The 21,746-nt window shown below is 47.5% G+C and overlaps 1 protein-coding gene and 1 pseudogene across 1 annotated transcript in view; one reads left to right on the plus strand and one right to left on the minus strand.

Moving 5' to 3' along the window:
• The first annotated feature begins 3,504 nt into the window (after positions 1 to 3,504).
• The window catches only part of SH3BGR (SH3 domain binding glutamate rich protein), a 31,856-nt gene continuing 13,614 nt past the window's right edge, over positions 3,505 to 21,746 (plus strand). The window contains exons 1-3 of the mRNA XM_049785408.1: positions 3,505 to 3,738; positions 17,490 to 17,675; positions 18,546 to 18,626. Of these exons, the coding sequence (XP_049641365.1) occupies positions 3,694 to 3,738; positions 17,490 to 17,675; positions 18,546 to 18,626 (312 nt within the window). The 5' untranslated portion in view covers positions 3,505 to 3,693. The remainder of the gene's footprint in view (positions 3,739 to 17,489; positions 17,676 to 18,545; positions 18,627 to 21,746) is intronic.
• On the minus strand, positions 8,682 to 13,164 carry LOC126025622 (40S ribosomal protein S4, X isoform-like; annotated as a pseudogene).

Consider the following 21,746-nt stretch of genomic DNA (forward strand, 5'->3'; position numbering starts at 1 on the left):
CTCAGGGCTTTCTTCTGACTTGCTCCTGACTGCTCCACCTGGTGGACTCGGGACACCATATGGGATGAATATTGGAGATCAAGGCTGCATCCTAGGCAAGTGCCTGCCCTGCTGTGCTGTTGCTCCAGTCCTCTCATACTTAGAGAAATTTGCTGATGTCCTCACTGCTAGAAGTTACACATTTCCAGTGTGCGCATTTCCATGGTCACTAGTAAAAGGACATATCTTAAAACAATAAGAAAAGTTGTGCCAAGGATTCAGGGAAGCATTTGTCTTGTTCTGAGAAGGGCTGGTAGGAAGGTGCCTGGCTCGTTGCCCTCTGCCCTGGGTACTGGGGAGTTTCATTAAGGGACATTTGGGCAATCAGCCCCCCTGGGGCCTGACAGACACCCACTGTGGTGCTTCTCTGTTGGTTTTGGGTGGTGATCAGGGACTACTCCTGGGGCTCAGGGATCCTATGTACTGCTGTGGGTTGAACCTGGGTTGGCCCATGTGTGGGTGGCAGGCACCCCACCCTGCTTTACTATCTTCCTGACCCAGTCTAACTCATTCCCTGTTATGTTGATTTTGGGGCCCACTAGAAGTGATGGGAAGCTTGGGTTTTCACTTTCTCTTAGATTTTTGAATCAGTGTTTAAAATTAAGTGTTTAGGGGCCCGGAGAGATAGCACAGCGGCGTTTGCCTTGCAAGCAGCCAATCCAGGACCAAAGGTGGTTGGTTCGAATCCTGGTGTCCCATATGGTCCCCCGTGCCTGCCAGGAGCTATTTATGAACAGACAGCCAGGAGTAACCCCTGAGCAATGCTGGGTGTGGCCCCAAAACCAAAAACCAAAAAAATAAAAAAATAAAAATAAAAAAAAAAATAAAATTAAGTGTTTAGGGGGTGGAACAATAGCAAAGCAGGGAGGATATTTACCTTGCACATGACGACCCTGGTTTGATCCTTGGCATCCCATTAGTCCCAGAGTCTGCCAGGAACAATTTCTTTTTCTTTTTTTTTTTTGTTTTTTTGTTTTTGGGTTACACCTGTCAGTGCTCTGGGGTTACTCCTGGCTCTATGCTTAGAAATCGTCTCTGGCAGGCACAGGGGACCATATGGGATGCCGGGATTCAAACCACTGTCCTTCTGCATGAAAGGCAAATGCCTTACCGCCATGCTATCTCTCCTGGCCCCAGAGCAGTTTCTGATCACAGAGCCAGGAGTTAATCCTGAGCCCACTGGGTGTGGTCCAAAAATAAAAACAAAAAAAAGTCTATTTCCTTGACTTCCTGTGGGTTCACTGTGGGATGATATCCCTGTACTTAGACTTATGCTGATCTTATGCCACCAAAGTTCCAGGACTAATCCTCCTCCTCATAAAAAGACTTCTTTGCACATCCTACCCTCTAACCCTACAGTAACCACCACCATTTTCTTTCTTCATTCTCATCTTTTTCATTCATTCATTCATTCATTCATTCATTCATATATTCATTCATTCATTTATTTATTTGGTTTTTGGGTCACACCCTGCAATGCTCAGGGGTTACTCCTGGCTCTACACTCAGAAATCACTCCTGGCAGGCTCCAGGGACCATATAGGATGCTGGGATTCGAACCACTGTCCTTCTGCATGCAAGGCAAATGCCTTACCTCCTTGCTATCTCTCTGGCCACATCATTTTCTTTTATTTTTTAAAGATTTATTTATTTTTGGTTTTTGGGCCACACCCGTTAGTGCTCAGGGGTTACTCTTGGCTCTGCACTCAGAAGTCACGCTTGGCAGGCTTGGGGAACCATATGGGATGGAGATCGAACCTGGGTTTGTCCCAGGTCAGCCGTGTGTGCAAGGCAAATGCTTTACTGCTTTGCTGTCTCTCTGGCCTCACTCCCACCTTTTTCTGGGGGTGGAGGTGAGAGTTGAGACACAAAGGTCACTCCTTGTCTTTACAAGCTCTGTTCTACTCAGCCACACCTTCATCCTGCTCCCATTTTTTACCCAGTTTGTATTTTTTCCCCTGCTTCCCTTTTTTTGTATTCCACATACCAGCGACTCTGTTCCATAATTGACTCTCACTTCCCCACATAATCAGGTCGAGTCCCACCCACTGTTTCTCAAAGTCAGTGTCAGGATTTGGAAGACAGAAAAGTCCATTAGAGTTATCGCTGGGCACTTATTTTATTTTATTTGTTGTTGTTTTTTTACTTGTTGTTTGGTTGTTTAATCACACCCAGCGATGCTCAGAACTTACTTCTGGCTCTGCCTGCTCTTAGGGAATCACTCGTGGTAGTGCTTGGAAGAGACCATATGTGGTGCCCGGAATCAAACCTGGGTCAGCCATGTGCAAGGCAAGTGCCCTCCTGCTGTACGTTTAGGTGGATTTAGGCTGAGATGAGCATTTAGGTGATGTACGTGTTGACTTCGGATTAATGTTCCTCTAACTTGGAAATATTTAAGCGAATATGTATATATAAGCGAGGTGGTCAGAGCTGCATAGTAATCTGTATTAATCTGTCTATCTGTCCATCTATCCATTCATCCACCCACCCACCCACCCACCCATCCATCAGTTCATCTGTCTGTCTGTCTATCTACCTATTCATTCACCCAGTCATCTGCCCACCCATCTATCCACACACCCATCCATCCTCCGTCCATCACTCTATCCATCCATCCATTCACCCACCCACCTATCCATCCATTCATCATCCATCCACCCATCTCTCCATCCATCCGTCTATCTCTATATCTATGTATTTATGTATTAATCCATCCAGCTTTGTTCATTCATTTATCCTTTCATTCATACACGTATCATCAATCCAGATATCTAATTATGTATCTCTCCATCTATCTAATCTGTCTATATCTATCCATCTGCCCTATGCATTTATCTGTCTTGTCTATCAGTTTGTCTATATCTGCCTATCCATCTATCTACCTGTTGATTTATTAATTTATTAATTGATTTATTCATATCTCAGTCCCTGTGGGTCTGAGATACGTGTGATGTTTTCCAGGCTCCGTGGTTAGTTGTTCGGGTCTGGCATCTTTCGGAGGAAAAGGTGCCAAAAGGCGGCTTGCTAGCTATCTTGTAGATGCGAGGAAGGAAGGAAGGAAGGAAGGAAGGAAGGAAGGAAGGAAGGAAGGAAGGGAGGGAGGGGAGGGAGGGAGGGAGGGAGGGAGGGAAGGAGGGAGGGAGGGAGGGAGGAAGGAGAGGAGAGAAGGAAGGAGAGAAAAGGAAGGAGAGAAGGAAGGAAGGAAAGAAGAAAGGAAAAAAGAGAAAGAAAATAAACTGGGTTTCTTTCTTTTCCCCTTGAAATCTGGCCAAAACCAAACAAGCAACACTCCACTTCCAGAAAGCCACTTTTAATTCTTTTTATTTTTTGACTATTCCCAGGCTTTGGGACTTGTGGCACCGGCCTGGTCCGCATCTCCCGGGCAGCCTCTGGGGCTCCCCCAGTGCCCAGCTCCGCCTCTGCCCACCCAGTCTGGGCGCTCGGGGATTGGTGCGCTCCCAGCCTCGCCTTTTAGGGCCTGTGGCCGGTCCCCGCGGCGGGAGGGCAGGGCCGGGCCGGGTCCAGGGGCCGCTTTTATCCGCCAATCGCGCCCTTCCCTTCCCGGACGGGGCCCGGTCCCCACGTCCTTGGCATCCACCCGTGCGTGCAGGCCGGCTCCGTGTCCGACTGGGCTGGGGGGCCCCGACCGGCGACATGGTCATCAGGGTCTTCGTGGCCACGTCCTCCGGCTCCATCGCGGTAGGTGGCCGGGGGCGCGGGGTTGTTTTTTGGGGGAGCCCCAGGGCGCCCAGATCTTGGCTCGCGCTGGGGCTGGCTTGGCCTGGCTGCTGCAAAGGAACCAAGCCGGCCCATTGGCCTTCTGCTGGTTTTCGGGGAGTTCTGGTCCCCCTTGGGGAGGGCTGGTCGTGGAAGGTGCTAGAATGTCAGCTGTGCTCCTTGCACCCCCTGAATCCTCATGGAACAGGGGATCATAATACTTTTTTCTTGGGGGTGTGTGTCATCCTGTAGAACTTGGACTCATTTAAATTGCAAATACTAATTTATTATTATTATTATTATTATTATTATTATTATTATTATTATTATTATTATTTTGGTTTTTGGACCTCACCCAACTGCACTCAGATATTACCCTGGCTCTGAACTTAGGAATTACTCCTGGCGCTACTAGGATGTTGGGGTGTAAGAGGATGGAACCTGGGTGGACCGTGTGCAAGGCAAACACCCTACCTGCTGTGCTATCCCTCCGGCTCCTGCAAATACTCATTTATTTATTAGTATATGGTGCTTGCCTTGCACGCGGTAGACCTAGGTTCGATCCTTGGCACCCCCTAGGGTCCTCCTCATCCCTCTTGGAGAGATTCCTGAGTGCAGAGCCAGGAGTTAGTCCCAAACACCACCGGGTGTAGCCTAACCCCCGAACAAAACAAAGCACAAAAGTTGCAAAGAATCCGATGAAGAAATGGTTCCAGGGGTTGAGCTCAGACCCCCTCGTGCCCCTGAGTACACAGGGTGGGGAGCGTCCCAATGCCCCCTCCAAAACTGCAAATACAAGCCCTACCAGGATGGACTCGGGTTTGATCCCCAACATCCCATATGGTCCCCAAAGACTGCCAGGAGGGATTTCTGAGCACAGAGCTAGGAGTAACCCCTGCGTTCCGCTGGGTGTGGCCCAGAACCAAAACAAACAAACAAAAAACAAAACAGCATTCTGGCACCTATAAAAAAAAAAAATAAGTGTCTGTGTCAAAACCAGCCTGGCAGAATGAGTCGAGAATGACTGCTTGCCGTGCACCCTATCCAAAAGTCTGCAGTTAGCCGTGTAATTGCTATTATTTGAGGCAAATGATATCACAGTGACCAGAGGAAACTTCCAGAAGGCCACGATTTTCATTGCTCTAGGAATTCAGACTCCAAAAATAGTTTCTAAAGTAGGAGGTCCCCCATGGCTCTGGATCATTTTCTAAGACACAGGCTGGGAATCCCAGTTTTTTTTTTTTTTGTTTTTGTTTTTGGGCCACCTCTGGAAACCTTCATGGGTTCCTCCTGGCTCTAGAAATCCTCATGGGTTCCTCCTGGCTCTGAGCTGTTGGGGATCGAACTGGGGATGGAACTCTGGTCGGAGGCATGCAAGGCAAGCGCCCTTCCTGCTGTGTTATTGCTCTGGTCTTTTAGCAGAATTGAGGGAGACCGCCCAGAAAGCTTTGGAGAGTTGGGGGGGGTGTTTCCTTTTATATCGAGGTCCCCTGGCTAGCTCAGGTTACAGCTGGAGTGTCTGTGGACACTGGCTAGGATTTGATCCCGTTGGGAGCCTGGGGAATGCAGGGGGTGGACGCAGCTGTGGCCGATGAATGACTCCCGGCCAGCCCTCAGGACTCCCGAATGGGTGAGCCTGAGACAGCAAAGGGCCTGGCTTCCTCCCCTGGGGCACAAACAGCCCTGCCCCCTTCTCTTAAGAGGCCCCTGGAACAACCACTGGGGACAGAAATAGGGGATCTGTCTCTGGTGAGATAGTGAGATAGCTGGGTGGGCTAGAGGGGAGGTGGGAGTTTGATCTAGCACAGGTCCTGTGACCCCCAAAACTAAACAATCAGCGTCTTTGACTCCGTCATCAATAAGCATCTTTCCATCCCTTTCTTTTCTTTTTTGTTTTTGGGCTGCACCCTGCAGTGATTAGGGGTCACTCCTGATTCTGTGCTTAGAAATTACATCTGGGGGCCGGAGAGATAGCATGGAGGTAAGGCGTTTGCCTTTCATGCAGGAGGTCATCGGTTCGAATCCCGGTGTCCCACGTGGTCCCCCGTGCCTGCCAGGAGCAATTTCTGAGCCTGGAGCCAGGAATAACCCCTGAGCACTGCCGAGTGTGATCCAAAAACCACACACACACACACACAAAATTACTTCTGGTAGGTTTGGGGGGACCCTATGGGGTGTTGGGGGGATTGATCCTCAATCAACTACATGCAAGGCAAACACCCTCCCCTCTGTGCTATAGTTCTGGCCCCAACACTGCCCTCTTTTAACTTGTTTGTTTTTTGGGCCACACCCAGCTGTACTCAGGACTTATTTTGACTGTGTTCAGGGGTCACTCTTGATGGTGTTGAGGGTTCGAAGAAGGGTTGACAAGCAAGCAAGACAAATGCTTTGCAGGGTCAGAGTGATAGGACAGTGGAAAGGGTTCTTTTCTTGCCCCTGGAGTGTGTGAACCTTGGCATCCCATATGGTTCCCCAGCACCTCCAGATGTGATTCCTGAGCACAGAGCCAAGTGTAACTAACCCCTGAGTGTTGCTGCAAGTGACCCCAAAACAAAGCAAAAAAGACAAATGCCTTAATACCCTATTCATATCTCTGCCTTCTTTATTATTTATTTGTGTGTGTGTGTGTATGTGTGTGTGTGTGTGTGCGCGTGCGTGTTTATGGGGCCACACCTGGTGACGCTCAGCGATAACTCCTGGCTATGCACTCAGATTGCTCCTGACAGCTCAGGGGACCATATGGGATGGTGGGTTTTGAACCTGGGTCTGTCCCAGGTTGGCAGTCCCCTTCTTTATTTTTTGTTTGTTTTTGGGCCACACTTATCAGTGCTCAGGGGTCATTCATGGCTCTGTGCTCAGATTGCTCCTGACAGGTCGGGGGACCATATAGGATGCCAGGGATTCAACCTGGTTCTGTCCCAGGTCAGCAGCTTGCAAGGCAAATGCCCTACCACTGTGCTGTCGCTCCCTCTCCTGCCTGAGCATTTATTTTTTGTCAGACCTGGCAGTGTTCAGGGATTACTCCTGTCTCTGTGCTCAGGAGTCAGTCTTGTGTGTGTGTGTGTGTGTGTGTGTGTGTGTGTGTGTGTGTGTGTGTATGTGTATGTGTGTGAGACACCCAGTGGCACTCAGGGGTTACACCTATCTCTATGCTCAGGGGTCATCCTTGTTTCTTTATTTGGTCACGCCCAGCAGTGCTCAGGGGTTACTCCTTTTTTTGGGGTTACTCCTGGCTCTGTGCTCAGAAATTGCTCCTGGCAGGCTTGGGGAACCATATGAGATACTGGAGATCGAACCAGGGTCTGTAAAGGGTTGGTTACATGCAAGGCCAATGCCCTACTGCTGTGCTATAACTCCGGTCCTTCAGGGGATACTCTTGGCTCTGCACTCAGGAATCACTCCAGGTAGGCTTGGGGACCCTGTAGGATGCCAGGGATCAAACCTGGGTTGGTCGTGTGCAAAGCAAATGCCCTCTTTCTGTGCTATTGCTTTAACCCCTCAAGGATTATTCTTTTTTTTTTTTTTTTTTTTTGGTTTTGTTTTGGTTTTTGGGTCACACCTGGCAGTGCTCAGGGAATTACTCCTGGCTCTACACTCAGAAATTGCTCCTGGCAGGCTCGAGAGACCATATGGGATGCCGGGATTCGAACCACCATCCTTCTGCATGCAAGGCAAATGCCTTACTTCCCTGTTATCTCTCCAGCTCCTCAAGGGTTATTCTTTTTTTCCAGGCCCCAGACACCAAGGAAGGGCAAAGACCTCAGGGTTATTCTTGACAGTGTTTAGGGGACCATATTGGATGCCAGGAATCGAACCCAGGTTGGCCTTTGTGCAGGGCAAACATCTACGTGTTGTACTATTGCTCTGGGACCCACATTTTATTTATTTATTTATTTATTTGGTCTATTCATAAGTGTTAGTTTATAAACAAAATCCTTTCTTCATTCCATCTCCTGAGAATAAGGACTGGAAAGAGAACAAGGGTAAAAGCACCCACTTTGCATGTGGCCTGCCTGCCTGGCCTGCCAGGAAATTGTGGGCACAGGGCAGGAGTAGGACTAAATTTCTGAGCCCTTGCATCCAGCCATGAGTTTGGCAGGCTGAGCCTGTGGCCCCCTGAGAACTGTTTGGAAGGAATAAGAAGATGAGAGGGGCCAGCGCGATAGTACAGTGAGGAAGGGGGGCTTGCTTTGCACGCATCTGACCTGGGTTCCATTCCCAGTATCCCACAGGATCCCCTGAGTCTGCCAGAAGTGATTTCTTGAGTGCAGGGCCAGAAGTAACAGCTGTGCACTGCAGGGTATGTCCAAGAAACCACAACCAAAATTAAAACCAAGGGGCCCGATCAGTGGCACAAGCGGTAGGGCATCTGCCTTACACGTGCTAACCTAGGATGGATTGCGGTTCGATCACTTGGTGTCCCATATGGTTCCCCGAGCCTGGAGTGATTTCTGAGCACAGAGCCAGGAGTAACCCCTGAGTGCTTCCGGGTGTGACCCAAAAACCAAAAAAAGAAAAAAAAAAAGAAGTGTGCGATCAGCCCCTTGGGTCAGTAGATGTGAATCACAGGTATCAACTTTGCATCTCCATGGTAGGACACTTCCTTGGAAGCTTGAGGTCATGTGTTCGATCCTCAGCATGGCCACAAAGGAGTCCTGGGCAGTGTTGTAAAGGGGTAAAGGGGTGGTTTGGTGTACCTGGCTCTGTGTGTGTGTGTGTGTATGTGTGTGTGTGTGTGTGTGTGTGTGTGTGTGTGTGTTTTAGCATCCACTGCTCTCCGATGACTTCAGCTATTACCCAGCCACCAGAGAGAAGGGGAGTCACTTTCACATATTCTTTTTTTTTTTTTTTTTTTTTTTACACTTTTATCAGCTTTATTTAAGCATAGGATCCTCATGCACCTTTGCCTCTGAAAAAAGCCTTCTTCACCCACTACTCTGCTTGGCTGCCAGTCTTTTGTATCTCTCTCTCTCCAGCAATGGTGAGACATTTTCCTTGGGGAAGAGAAATCCATGCTTTGTTGCCCTTGCTGATCACAAAAATAGTGGAGAAAGGGCCAGGACGGTGGCGCAAGCAGTAGGGCATTTGTCTTGCATGTGCTAACCTAGGATGAACCGCGGTTCGATCTCTTGGAGTCCCATATGGTCCCCCAAGCCAGGAGCAATTTCTGAGCACATAACCATAAGTAACTCCTGAGCGTCAACAGGTGTGGCCCAAAAACCAAAATCAAAACCAACACACAAGAATATTGGAGAGGCAGATAGCAAAGCTAGTGCCACTGGAGTCTTCCACATGGATGACATCAAAAAGAACCAGGATGCCTCTCTGTGTTGGCGAGCACCCCAGTTCTTCCCAGACTAGCACCCCCCCCCCAGTCAGCATGCTACCAGCGTCAAATGGTGTCATTCACCTTAGTGAGGGTATCTGGGTAGCGAATGGTGAGGGCATCAGGCATCTTGTCCCTGAGTGAGGGATTCCTTTGGCGCCCACAAAGATCTTCCTCACTTTGCACAACTTGGAGTTAGCCTCCTCGGGAATAATGTGATGAACGGCGAAGCTTCTTTTGGAGTCATAGATCAGCTGGAAATTCTCTCCTGTCTTATCAATACTGATATCATCCATAACATCTGCTGGGTAGTTCATATCACTGGGAACCTTGCCATCAATCTTAATGAATCACTGCTAGCAGCTCTTCATTTCTTTTTAATTTTTAATTTTTAATTATGAGAACAAAGATGCAAAGAAAGAGGACAAGGTAAAGTTACAGTGGAAGGACAATCACCCATAACATAATTCTCAGAAGTCCCCTTGCTGATATCTTAACTTTGAAATTTCAGCCAAAGAACATTAAGATAAATAAGACAGAATCCATGTACAATTACTTTGTCCCTCAAGTCCCCAGATTGTAACACATTATAATATTTCTTAACAGCACACAAGGCGGTGGGTTCCTGGGAGGAGCTCATGGGGCACCCTGGGTTTTCCCCACTCCCAGGCCGGGTCCGGGGACCGGCCTAGGTTGGGCTTAAATCCCTGTCCTTCGGGCTTGGGAGGGTCTCTCTCCCTTCCTGGAGCTGGATTTTTAGCAGCACGGGCGGGCAGCTGGCAGACCTCCGTATGTGCCAGCGGCCTTTTGGCCTGGCCTAGGGTGGGGGGCCCGGACCTGGGTCACCCGAACCCCCTCTCCCCCTTTCCTCCGGATCTCCAGGTGGGTTTCTGGGAGGAGCTCATGGGGCACCCTGGGTTTTCCCCACTCCCAGGCCGGGTCCGGGGACCGGCCTAGGTTGGGCTTAAATCCCTGTCCTTCGAGCTTGGGAGGGTCTCTCTCCCTTCCTGGAGCTGGATTTTTAGCAGCACGGGCGGGCAGCTGGCAGACCTCCGTATGTGCCAGCGGCCTTTTGGCCTGGCCTAGGGTGGGGGGGCCCGGACCTGGGTCACCCGAACCCCCTCTCCCCCTTTCCTCCGGATCTCCAGGTGGGTTTCTGAGAGGAGCTCATGGGGCACCCTGGGTTTTCCCCACTCCCAGGCCGGCTCCAGAGGTTGGATCAGGGGGTGGCGTTTGATCTGGGGGGTGGCAGATAATTTCTCAGCTATACTCAGGCTGTCACTGGCAATTTCATACCAGTCTACATTTTGAAACCGCGCGGGGGCTAGCCCCCCGCGCGATCATATGCTCCTCCCAACCATCAGTACCCCAGATTTACCCTTCTTAACTTCAGTAACACACAGCTTCAATCTCTGACCAAAGACATACAGTAGATCTTACAAATCCCAGAACTATTTAGAAGGACATAAATCGAACACATATTGAACACATATATCTTTTGAATATTTTATGATTATTTTCTTTAACTGCTGTAACTCTCTATATATTCTTCTACCATGATGTTTCTATCCACTTTTCATCTTGTCTTTTCTTTGTAAGCTGTTCAGTAAGGATTGTGGTGGAACTGTCCCTCAGTTTGATGCCTATGATTGAACTATGTCATGGAAATTGCTGGTCTTGTTCCTATTGCCTCCAGATGCACCAATAACGCTTCGTGGCATTGATCCTTGTTTGCATAGACACATTAAAATGGGAAAACACTATACATACAGATTAGTTATTATCTAATAAATCTCATTACAATGTACCTTACACCCTGAATATTGATATAATGACCTGGCATAGGCCCCAGTTGAATGGGCATTCTCCATTCACGCTGGAACCAGGCAAGCTATCTACGAAACATCCAAGGTCTTTTATAGCAACAGTTGGAAGCAGTCCTCTACCAGGAAAGACACTACCAAGGGTGTGACATCGACCTCCTAAAAAGACACTTCCGTTTACACTGAGAAGACGTGACAACAACAATGACCTGCGAGAAGACATGACAACAACGATGACCTGCTTTACAGGACATGGTTCTCTCTATTGCCCCTTAAGTGTGAGGTGAAACGAGAGGATGCTCTGCACCATCCTGACTGCAATATGGGATATGCAGACTCCAGGATCTTTAATACAGAAGAATGATACCAACAACAGAGACTATGTGAGGAATGGAGGTGTATTGCCACTACAGACTATGACTTGAATTGGACAAACTAGTTTGCCTGGAGCCTAGAGTCAGTCCTGTGCCAGGAAACTTCAGGGGTAGGGTCTCCATGTATTTAGACCATAATTTGTCTTTCCATGTCCCTTATGTTTTGGTGGGCCTATGCAAACAAATGCCACTTTAATATCGTTTTTTACTATGTTCTCTTGACTCCAATCCTTAAGAAAAACAACCCATTAAAACTTTTGAGGTTAACTTAAACTAGTAAGCATGTGCATGGAACTAGATAAATGTACTTTGCCCTCAATGTTTAAAGAGTTACATAAGTCTAATATCTTTAGATTATATGGTGTGCTGCTAAGAAACAATATGTACTACAACTGGGGATTTGAGGGACAAAGTAATTGTATTGTACATGGGTTCAGTTTTGTTTTTCTTAATGTTCTTTGGCTGAAAGTTCAAGGCTGGGATATCATCGATGGAACTACTGAGAATCCTGTTTATGGGTGATTGGGCTTCCACTGTAACTTTACCCTGTCCTCTTTCTTTGCATCTTTGTTGTCATAATTAAAATAATAAAAAAAATAATTAATTAAAAAAAAAAAAAAACAGCACACAAGGCAATCTAAACCCATAAAACTTACGTAACTCCTTAAACATTACAGGCATAGTATTTTTCTACATTTCCATGTACATGCATATTAGCTTAAGTTAACCTAAATTTTTAGTGGGTTCTTTTTAAGGATTAGAGTCAAAGGAGCACAGTAAAAATGGTGTTAGAGTGGCAATTGTTGTTTGCATAGGCCCACCAAAATATGAGGGACATGGAAAGGAATAATCTTGGCCTAAATACAAAGAGACCCGATCCCTGAAGTTTCCTGGCACAAGACCAACTCTAGGCTCCAGGAAAGCTAGATCGTCCAATCCAAGACATTGTCTGTAGTGCCAACACACTTTTATTTTTCACACAGTCTCTGTTGTTGGTATCATGTTTCTGTATTAAAGATCCTGGAATCTGCATATCCTACATTGAAGTCAGGATGTGGAGCGTCCTCTCCTTTCATCTCACAATCAAAGGGCAATGCAGGGAGCCCTGTCCTGTAAGCAGGTCGTTGTTGTTAAGTCTTCTCAGTGTTAAGGGAAGTCTCTTTTGAGCAGGTCGATGTCTGAGCAGTGTAGGGTCTTCCGTGGTAGAGGATTACTTCCAGGTGATGTTATAGACCAGCCTGGATGTTTCGTGGATGGCTTCCCTGGTTCAGGGGTGAATGGAAAATGCCCTTTCTTCTGAGGTCTGTGCCAGGTCAATGTTCAGGGTGTAAGGACCCTATGCACTACAAGATTTGTGTGTTCCAATCTCTATTAGATAGGATCTTATTTGTATGTATAGTATTTTCCCATTTTAATGTGCCTATGCAAAAAAGGAGCAATGCCATGTGGTGTTATTGGCGCATATGGGGGCCATAAGAACAAGTCCAACTGATTCCCATGATATGGTTCAGTCATAAGCATTAAACTGGGAGACTCTTTCACCAAAATTCCTTGTTAAACAGCTCATAAAGAGAAGATAAAAAGTGGTTAGAATTGTCACTGTATAAGACAACATTTAGTAAGAATTATAGCTGTCAGAGAAAAAACACAAAATATTCTAAAGAAATACGTGTCCATTTTATGTATCTTGAAACAGTTTTGGATTGTGCTAGCAGCTCTTCTTCACCTCATCTCCTCTTAGGCCATACTTTAGCCTGTTCCATAGGAAAATGGTGAGTGGAAGACATTCTCTCAGTTTGTGGGAGCCAGTAGATGGATGAGGAGCGAACATTCCTGTCAGTTTATCAAGCATTCAGTGCTTTGGAGCTGCCACATGTTTCAGGCGCTTCTTCTTCTTTTTTTTTTTTTTTATAAATTATGGCAAATTGACTTTCTAGAATCTTTTTTTTGTGTGTGTGTGTGGTTTTTGGGTCACACCCGGCAGTGCTCAGGGGTTACTCCTGGCTCCAGGCTCAGAAATTGCTCCTGGCAGGCACAGGGGACAATATGGGATGCCGGGATTCGAACAGATGACCTCCTGCATGAAAGGCAAACGCCCTACCTCCATGCTATCTCTCCGGCCCCTTCAGGCGCTTCTTGGGACCACGGGCCATAGTTGTGCTGTGCAAGGAAAGAGCTGACATATTCTTTATTGGAAATGATTCAGTACTCCTTGGTAGTCTGTGTGAATCAACAACATGAATATTTCCAGGCTCCACGTTCTGTGAGAATAAACCTGGGGCTTGGGCATTTCCGGGGTCTTTTTCTTTTTTGCATTTTGGGCCACACCTGGTTATACTCTTGGATTTGTCCTGGCCCTGTGTTTAGGGGTCACTCCTGGTGGTATCTGAGGATAGTAAATGGTGCTAGGGATTGAACCTAGATGTGCTAACTGAGTGTCTTAGCAGCTTGCACTCACTCTGTTCTCTGGGACTAATTCTCTTTCCTTTTTTTTTTTTTAAGGCATACTACTTATTTATTTATTTATTTATTTATTTATTTATTTATTTATTTATTTATTTATTTATTGGTTTTTGGGCCACACCAGCAGCACTCAGGGGTGACTCCTGACTCTGCACTCAGAAATCGCTTGTGGAAGGCTGGGGGGGGGGGGCATAGTGATGCCAGGAATCGAATCCAGGTCTGTCCTGGGTTGCCCGCATGCAAGGCAAACACCCTACTGTTGTGCTATATCTCTGGCTCCTAATTTCTCTCTCTGATGAAAGACTCTCACAGGGAAGGTGCTTTTCTTTTGTGCATCCCCACTGATGCTGATACACGCTATAAACTCATTGCCTAGACATTCTAGCAGAAATGAATAAAATGGATGAAAAATTACTTGATGTAAACACCGTGGCTACAAGGTTGTTTCTATTCAAGTTTTTTTCCCCCACAGGTACAAAACTATTCATGATTGAGTTTTAGTCATGCAATGTCCAGCACCCTTCACCAGGGCACATTTCCCACCACCATTGGCCCCAGCTTCCCTCTAGTCCTCCCTCTGCCTGCCTCTGGGTCAGACATTTTTCTTTTTTTTTTTTTTTTTTTGGTTTTGGGCCACACCCAGTAACGCTCAGGGGTTACTCCTGGCTATGTGCTCAGAAGTTGCTCCTGGCTTGGGGGACCATATGGGACACCGGGGGATCGAACCGCGGTCCGTCCAAGGTTAGCGCAGGCAAGGCAGGCACCTTACCTTTAGCGCCACCGCCCGGCCCCCCAGACATTTTTCTTCTCTCTCTCTCTCTCTCTCTCTCTCTCTCTCTCTCTCTCTCTCTCTCTCTCTCTCTCTCTCTCTCTCTCTCTCTCTCTCTTCCCCCCCCCCCCGTCTGTCTGTCTTTCTTTTTTTCTTTTGGATGCTGAGGTTTGCAATATTTTACTTAAGGGTACCATGCCTATTACTTTATCTCCTTTCAGCACCCAGTTCTTGTCCAGGGTGATCATTCCCAACTCTCATTGTCACAATGCTCCCTTCTCTGCCCTCACTGCACTCCCTGCTCTTTGTGACAAGCTTCCTCCCATGGACTGGTCCTCTTGGCCCTCTTCTTTATTGTCTCTGGATATTATTCCCCTATTTTAGGGTGTGTGTGTGTGTGTGAGTCAACAGCTCTATGAAGGAGTTGGGTAGAACCAAAAGAGGGTTGGCGCTGGAAATGGAATTGGGAGACTCATGCACTCTTGACAGCCTTCTCTGAGAAAGGTTCTTTACTGAGAGCTTGCAGCTCAAGAGATTACAGAGAAGCCACAGGGCTGGACCATAGAGAGTACAGTGCTGATTCTTTTCATGAGGAGACCCTGTTCAGAAGGCTTAAGAAATCAAGATATAGGGCCCGGAGAGATAGCACAGCGGCGTTTGCCTTGCAAGCAGCCAATCCAGGACCAAAGGTGGTTGGTTCGAATCCCAGTGTCCCATATGGTCCCCCGTGCCTGCCAGGAGAAATAGCAGGAGCTATTTCTGAACAGACAGCCAGGAGTAACCCCTGAGCACCGCTGGATGTGGCCCAAAAGCCAAAAAAAAAAAAAAAAAAAAAAAAAAGAAATCAAGATATAAAGGGGCCAGTGAGGTGGCGCTAGAGGTAAGGTGTCTGCCTTGCAAGCGCTAGTCAAGGAAGGACCGTGGTTCGATCCCCTGGCGTCCCATATGGTCCCCCCAAGCCACGGGCAATTTCTGAGCGCTTAGCCAGGAGTAACCCCTGAGCATCAAAGAGGTGTGGCCCGAAAAACAAAACAAAACAAAACAGGGACCAGAGAGATAGCATGGAGGTAAGGTATTTGCCTTTCATGCAAAAGGATGATGGTTCGAATCCTGGCATCCCATATGGTCCCCCCTGCCTGCCAGGGGTGATTTCTGAGCATAGAGCCAGGAGTAACCCCTGAGCGCTGCCGGGTGTGACCCAAAAACAAAAAAACAAAAAACAAAACAAAACAAAACAAAATAGAAATCAAGACATGGGCTGGAGCGATAGCACAGCAGTAGAGCATTAGCCTTGCACGAGACTGACCTGGGATGAACCCTGGGTTGATTCCCAGCATCCCATATGATTCCCCGATCCAGCCAGAAGTGATTTCTGAGTGCAGAGCCAGTAGTAATCCCTGAGCACTGCCAGGTGTGGCCCAGTACCCCCCACAAAAAAAAAAAAAAAAAAGAAATGAAGGTATATTTGAGGGCCCGAGTGATAGCACAGTGGGTAGAGCATTTGCCTTGCACGCGACCAACTGGGTTCAATCCTCAGCATCCCATATAGTTCTCTGAGCATTGCCAGGAATGCCCCCTGAGTGCAGAGCCAGGAATAATCCTTGAGTACTGCCTGGTGTGGCCCCCAAACCAAAAACAACAACAAAAAGAGATCAAAAGGGGTCAGGGTGAAAGCATAGTACTAGTGCGCTTGCCTGCACGTGGATGATCCAGCACGGACCTGGGTTCAACCCCTGGCATCCCATGCAGTCTCCTGAGCCTGCCAGAAGCGATTTCTGAGTGCAGAGTCAGTAGTAACCCCTGAGCACGCTGGGTGTGGCCAAAAATACACAAACAAAAAGAGATCAAGATACTTGTATGTGGCTAACGATGGTAAGACCCCTGGCATCTCATATGGACCTCTGAGCCCTAGGAATGATCCCTGAGCACAGCCAGGAGTAGGTCCTGAGCACTGCTGGGTGTACCCCCAATTAAACAGAATTAAGATATTTGATATTTCCATATCAAATAGTTACATTGCTTTTCTCTTACTCAACACCCCTCTGGTTTAAGGTAGCACCTTTAAGGGTTCTCTCCAGATTGTTCTTGGAGTCTTACATTCCTGTCTTTTTTCCCCTCCAGGTAAGCTAGATGGGTCTGTTTTTGGGGGACCCTATCAGGTACTGGGAATGGAATCAGGGTCAGCAGGATGCAGGGTGGGCACCTAAACCCCTGGACCTCTGTTTTTTCTGCATTTCTTTTGGAGGAGAGGGACCATAGTCAGTGATGCTCAGGGGTTCCTTCTGGCTCCGCATTCAGAAGTCACTCTTGGCTGTGCTCTGGGAAACCTATGGTGGGGATGGCAGGGATCTAACCCAGGTTGTCTGTGTGCAAGGCCAGCACCCTCCCCACTGGGTCATCACTTCAGCCCCTCCTGCATTTTTTTTTTTTTTTTGGTTTTTGGGTCACACCCGGCAGCACTCAGGGGTTACTCTTCGCTCTATGCTCAGAAATCGCTGCTGGCAGGGACAGGGGACCATATGGGATGCCAGGATTCCAACCACCATCTTTCTGCATGAGAGGCAAATGCCTTACCTCTATGCTATCTCTACGGCCCCCTTCCCACATTTTTATTAGTCCTGGGGAGTCCAGTGTCTGTGTTATTCATCAAAACACTGGGTCTCCCAAGCTGCTTCTTTCCTTCCTCTTGTGCACAAATTCTCCTTTTGCCTTAGGACTGGTGACATAAGCACCATCGGTGCCCAGGGGCCCTTCTTGGTGTTTCTCCTCTGACTTCAATTCTGGGCACTGAGGTTGAATTGCTCAAGCCCAGTGGTGCAGGGGACATTCTGGAGGTCATTCAGGCCACCCTGGAGGTGATGGGGGGTCCCATGTGCTCCTGCAGATGGAACTGGGGGGGGGTCTCTGCTGCATGAGACATGTGCTCCCATCCTCTGCCTCCTGAATAGCGTCACCCCACCCTTGTCCCCCTGGAACAGATCAGGAAGAAGCAGCAGGAGGTCGTGGGCTTTCTGGAAGCCAATAAGATCGACTTCAAGGAACTGGACATCGCTGGTGACGAAGACAACAGGAAATGGATGAGAGAGAACGTGCCAGGGGAGAAGAAGCCCCAGAATGGGATCCCGCTGCCGCCCCAGATCTTCAATGAGGAGCAGTACTGTGGGGTGAGGGCTCGGGCTCCGGGAATCCCACAGCATGTGTGTGTGTGTGTGTGTGTGTGTGTGTGTGTGTGTGTGTGTGTGTGTGTGTGAGAGAGAGAGAGAGAGACAGAGACAGAGACAGAGACAGAGGGACAGAAAGAGACAGAGACAGAGAGACAGAGAGAAAGAGACAGACACAGAGAGAGAGAGAGAGAGAGAATGAGTGTGTGAGAGTGTGTGTGTGTGTGTATTTGGTAAGGAAGAAAGTGAGTACATGAGGGGCCAGAGAGATAGCATGGAGATAGGGCATGCCTTGCATGCAGAAGGACGGTGGTTCGAAACCTGGCATTCCATATGGTCCCCCGAGCCTGCCAGGAGCGATTTCTGAGCATAGGGCCAGGAGGAACCCCTGAGCGCTGCCAGGTGTGACTCAAAAATCAAAAACCAAAAAAAAGGGCCCAGAGAGATAGCACAGCGGTGTTTGCCTTGCAAGCAGCCGATCCAGGACCGAAGGTGGTTGGTTCGAATCCCAGTGTCCCATAGGGTCCCCCGTGCCTGCCAGGAGCTATTTCTGAGCAGACAGCCAGGAGTAACCCCTGAGCACTGCCGGGTGTGGCTCAAAAACTAAAAAAAAAAAAAAAAAAAAAAGATATTTCTGAACCTATATGTGTGTGTGTGTGTGTGTGTGTGTGTGTGTGTGTGTGTGTGTGTGTGTTAACATTGGTATATTATTAGTATTGGTACATATATGTCTTGGTACTAGTCATCTTGGACCAAGCAGTCTGGGGTAACCCTTTGTGTTGGCCCCGCTGAGTCAGTTCTCAGCAAAACAAAGATCAACAGATCAACTCACGGGCATGCAGTGGCTAAAAGTGCCTCTTTCTTTCCATGAAGGATTTTGACTCTTTCTTCTGTGCAAAAGAAGAGAACATTATTTTCTCCTTCCTGGGGTTGGCCCCCCCTCCAGGCTCAAAGGTAAGCTTGAAGCCCCATCTGGGCCTAGTAAGTGAAGCTAGAATTCAGCTTTCCTGATTCCTTAATAATGTGATGATGTTTCAGTGAATGATTGGGATCTATTCTGTGTTCTGATGATGGTTTATGCTCTGAAAAAAGGTTGTATTTTTGGGAGTCCACTGCCTGCAATGGGGCTATTCCCCCATTGTGTACATACACACACTTCCAGCAATATATATTGTCAGTAATATATATAATGTTGGGGGATGTTGAACCCCTTGTTGGTGATTTGTGAATCCAGAAATATCTCCCAAAATGAGAGATTAAATCCCATTCTCCCGTTCCCCCTTTTGGGGGAAGCCTAAGTGACAACTCTCCACCGCAAATAATCCAGACGGATACAAAGGTTGGGGGACAAAAGTTCGGCAATGAGAGTCCTTTAACAGTTCTGATGCCAACTCCAAAACAACCACCGAGCCAGCCGTCAGCTCTGCCAAAAAGCCTCTCTCGCCTCGCCCACAAGTTCTTTTTATTTATTTATTTATTTATTTATTTTGGTTTTTGGGTCACACCCGGTGGTGCTCAGAGGTTACTCCTGGCTGTTTGTTCAGAAATAGCTCCTGGCAGGCACGGAGGACCATATAGGACACCGGGATTCGAGCCAACCACCTTAGGTCCTGGATTGGCTGCTTGCAAGGCAAACACCGCTGTGCTATCTCTCCGGGCCCAAGTTCTTTATTTTCTACTTAATCGCCCCCACCTGAAAGATCCAGGTGGGACAACAGGCAAAAACAATCTTACGAAAATACACTACATATAAAATGTCAATAATATGTATATCATATATATATATTTGGGAGGTCATGCCCTGCGGTGCTCAGGCATTCCTCCTGGCTCTGCACTCAAGAATCACTTCTGGTGTGTTCTGGGGACACTATGTGGTGCCGGGGATTGAACCCAGGTCAGCTGAGTGCAGGACAAGAGCCACGCTCACTATACTGTCTCTCTGGCCCTTCACCCCAATTTTTTTTCTTTTTGGTGTTTGGGTCACACCTGGTGGCACTCAGGGGTTGCTTCTGGCTCCGAGTTCAGAAGTCTCTCCTGGCAGGCTCCGGGGACCATATGGGATGCTGGGATTTGAGACACTGTCAGTCCTGGGTTGGCTGCATGCAAAGCAAACGCCCTCTTCGCTGTGCTATCTCTCTGGCCCCTCAAATTTATTTTTTATTTTATTTTATTTTAATATTTTTATTTAAGTACTATGATTACAAAGATGATTATAGTTGGGTTGCAGTCACAAACAGAACACCCCCCTTCACCAGTGTAGCGTTCCTCCTTCCCAATGCCCCCTCCCCCTTTTCCATTCCCTGCCTGTATTCGAGACAGGCATTCTACTAAAGTTATTTCTTTTTAAGTTCAGTAAGTTTTTTTTTTTTTTTTTTTTTTTGGTTTTTGGGCCACACCCAGTAATGCTCAGGGTGCTCAGAAGTTGCTCCTGGCTTGGGGGACCATATGGGACACCGGGGGATCGAACCGCGGTCCGTCCAAGGTTAGCGCAGGCAAGGCAGGCACCTTACCTTTAGCGCCACCGCCCGGCCCCAAGTTTTTTTTTTCTTAAAGTATAAGGATTAAAAAAAATATAGGGCCGGGAAGGTGGCGCTAGAGGTAAGGTGTCTGCCTTGCAAGCCCTAGCGTAGGACGGACCACGGTTCGATCCCCCGGTGTCCCATATGGTCCCCCCAAGCCAGGGGTGATTTCTGAGCACATAACCAGAAGTAACCCCTGAGCGTCAAAACCAAAAAAAAAAAAAATATATATATATATATATATATATATAATATAAACAAAATAAAAAAAAAGAAATAAAAAAAAGAAAAATAGTAAAGGTGTGGCAGTGGCAATCGCTGTTGTTTGCATAGGCCCAGAAAAATATGGGGAAAATGGAAATAAAATTCTTGGCCTGATTACAAGAAGGCCTCAGCCCCGACATTTATTGGCAAAAGATCGACTCTGGGCTCCAGGCATACCAGTCTGTCTAACCCGAGTCATTCTTCATGTTCCCGGTGAAACTTGTTCACACTTTAGCTGTTGTTGGTATTAGGTTCTTATATTTAAAGATTCTGGATTCTGTGCATTTCTTTCATCGAAGTCAGGCTGATGTGGAGCATCCTCTATTTTCAGCACACCTTTAGATACAGAGCAATCTGCCCTGGAAGCAGGCTGTTGCTAAGTTGTCTGGGTGTTGGGAGCACTCTTTGGAGTAAGTCAATGCCAAAGCAGTGGTACGTCCTCCCTGGTAGAGGTTTGGATCCTGGTAATGTTATAGATAATTGTGGTTGTTTCCATAGATGGTATCCATTGTTCAGGGTGTATGGGCAATGCTCATTCTTCTGAGGCCTAAGCCAAATCATTATGCCAATGTTTAGGGTATAAGGCCTAACTGCATTACCAAATTTGTGTTCTCATCTCTCCTAGATAAGAACTTATTTGCATATGTGTTATTTTCCCATTTTAATGTGCCTATGCAAAAGAAAAACAATGCCACAAGATATTGGTGGTGCATCTGGGTTGGCCCCTCAATTTTTTTTATAAACATTTTAAAAATTGTGGTTTTGGTGACAAGGTCACAATAATATCAAAACATATATGTTTTTTATTTGTTTTTGGGTCATGCACGGTGACGCTCAGGGGCTACTCCTTGCTCTGCGCTCAGGAATTATTCCTGGCAGGCTGGGGGGACCTTATGGGATGCCGGTGATAGAACCCGGTTCAGCCATGTGCAAGGCAAGCACCTTCCCTGCTGTGCTCCAGCATGTATGGTTTTGAGATATAAAGTCACTAGATTCATCCCTGCCCAAGGGCCGTAGCCCCACCACACTTCACTGTGTCATGTCTGGCCCACCCTTTCCTCCCTGCCTTCCTACCCCGATGCTCGGTGACCTCAAAGGCTGTCAAAGGCTGAGGGTTCGGCCTCCTTTGATGCCGCCTGTTCCCTTGTTTCATTTTCCTCTGTTCCTATTGAGTGAGATCATCTGGTATTTGTCCGTTTCCCTCTGACCTATTTCACTTAACCTGATACCCTGAGTTCTGTCCAAGTTGCAGGGAATGACAAAGTTTTATCCTTCCTTATAGTTGCTTAAT

Source organism: Suncus etruscus, chromosome 13, assembly GCF_024139225.1.
Source record: "Suncus etruscus isolate mSunEtr1 chromosome 13, mSunEtr1.pri.cur, whole genome shotgun sequence".
NCBI classification, from domain to species: Eukaryota; Metazoa; Chordata; class Mammalia; order Eulipotyphla; family Soricidae; genus Suncus; species Suncus etruscus.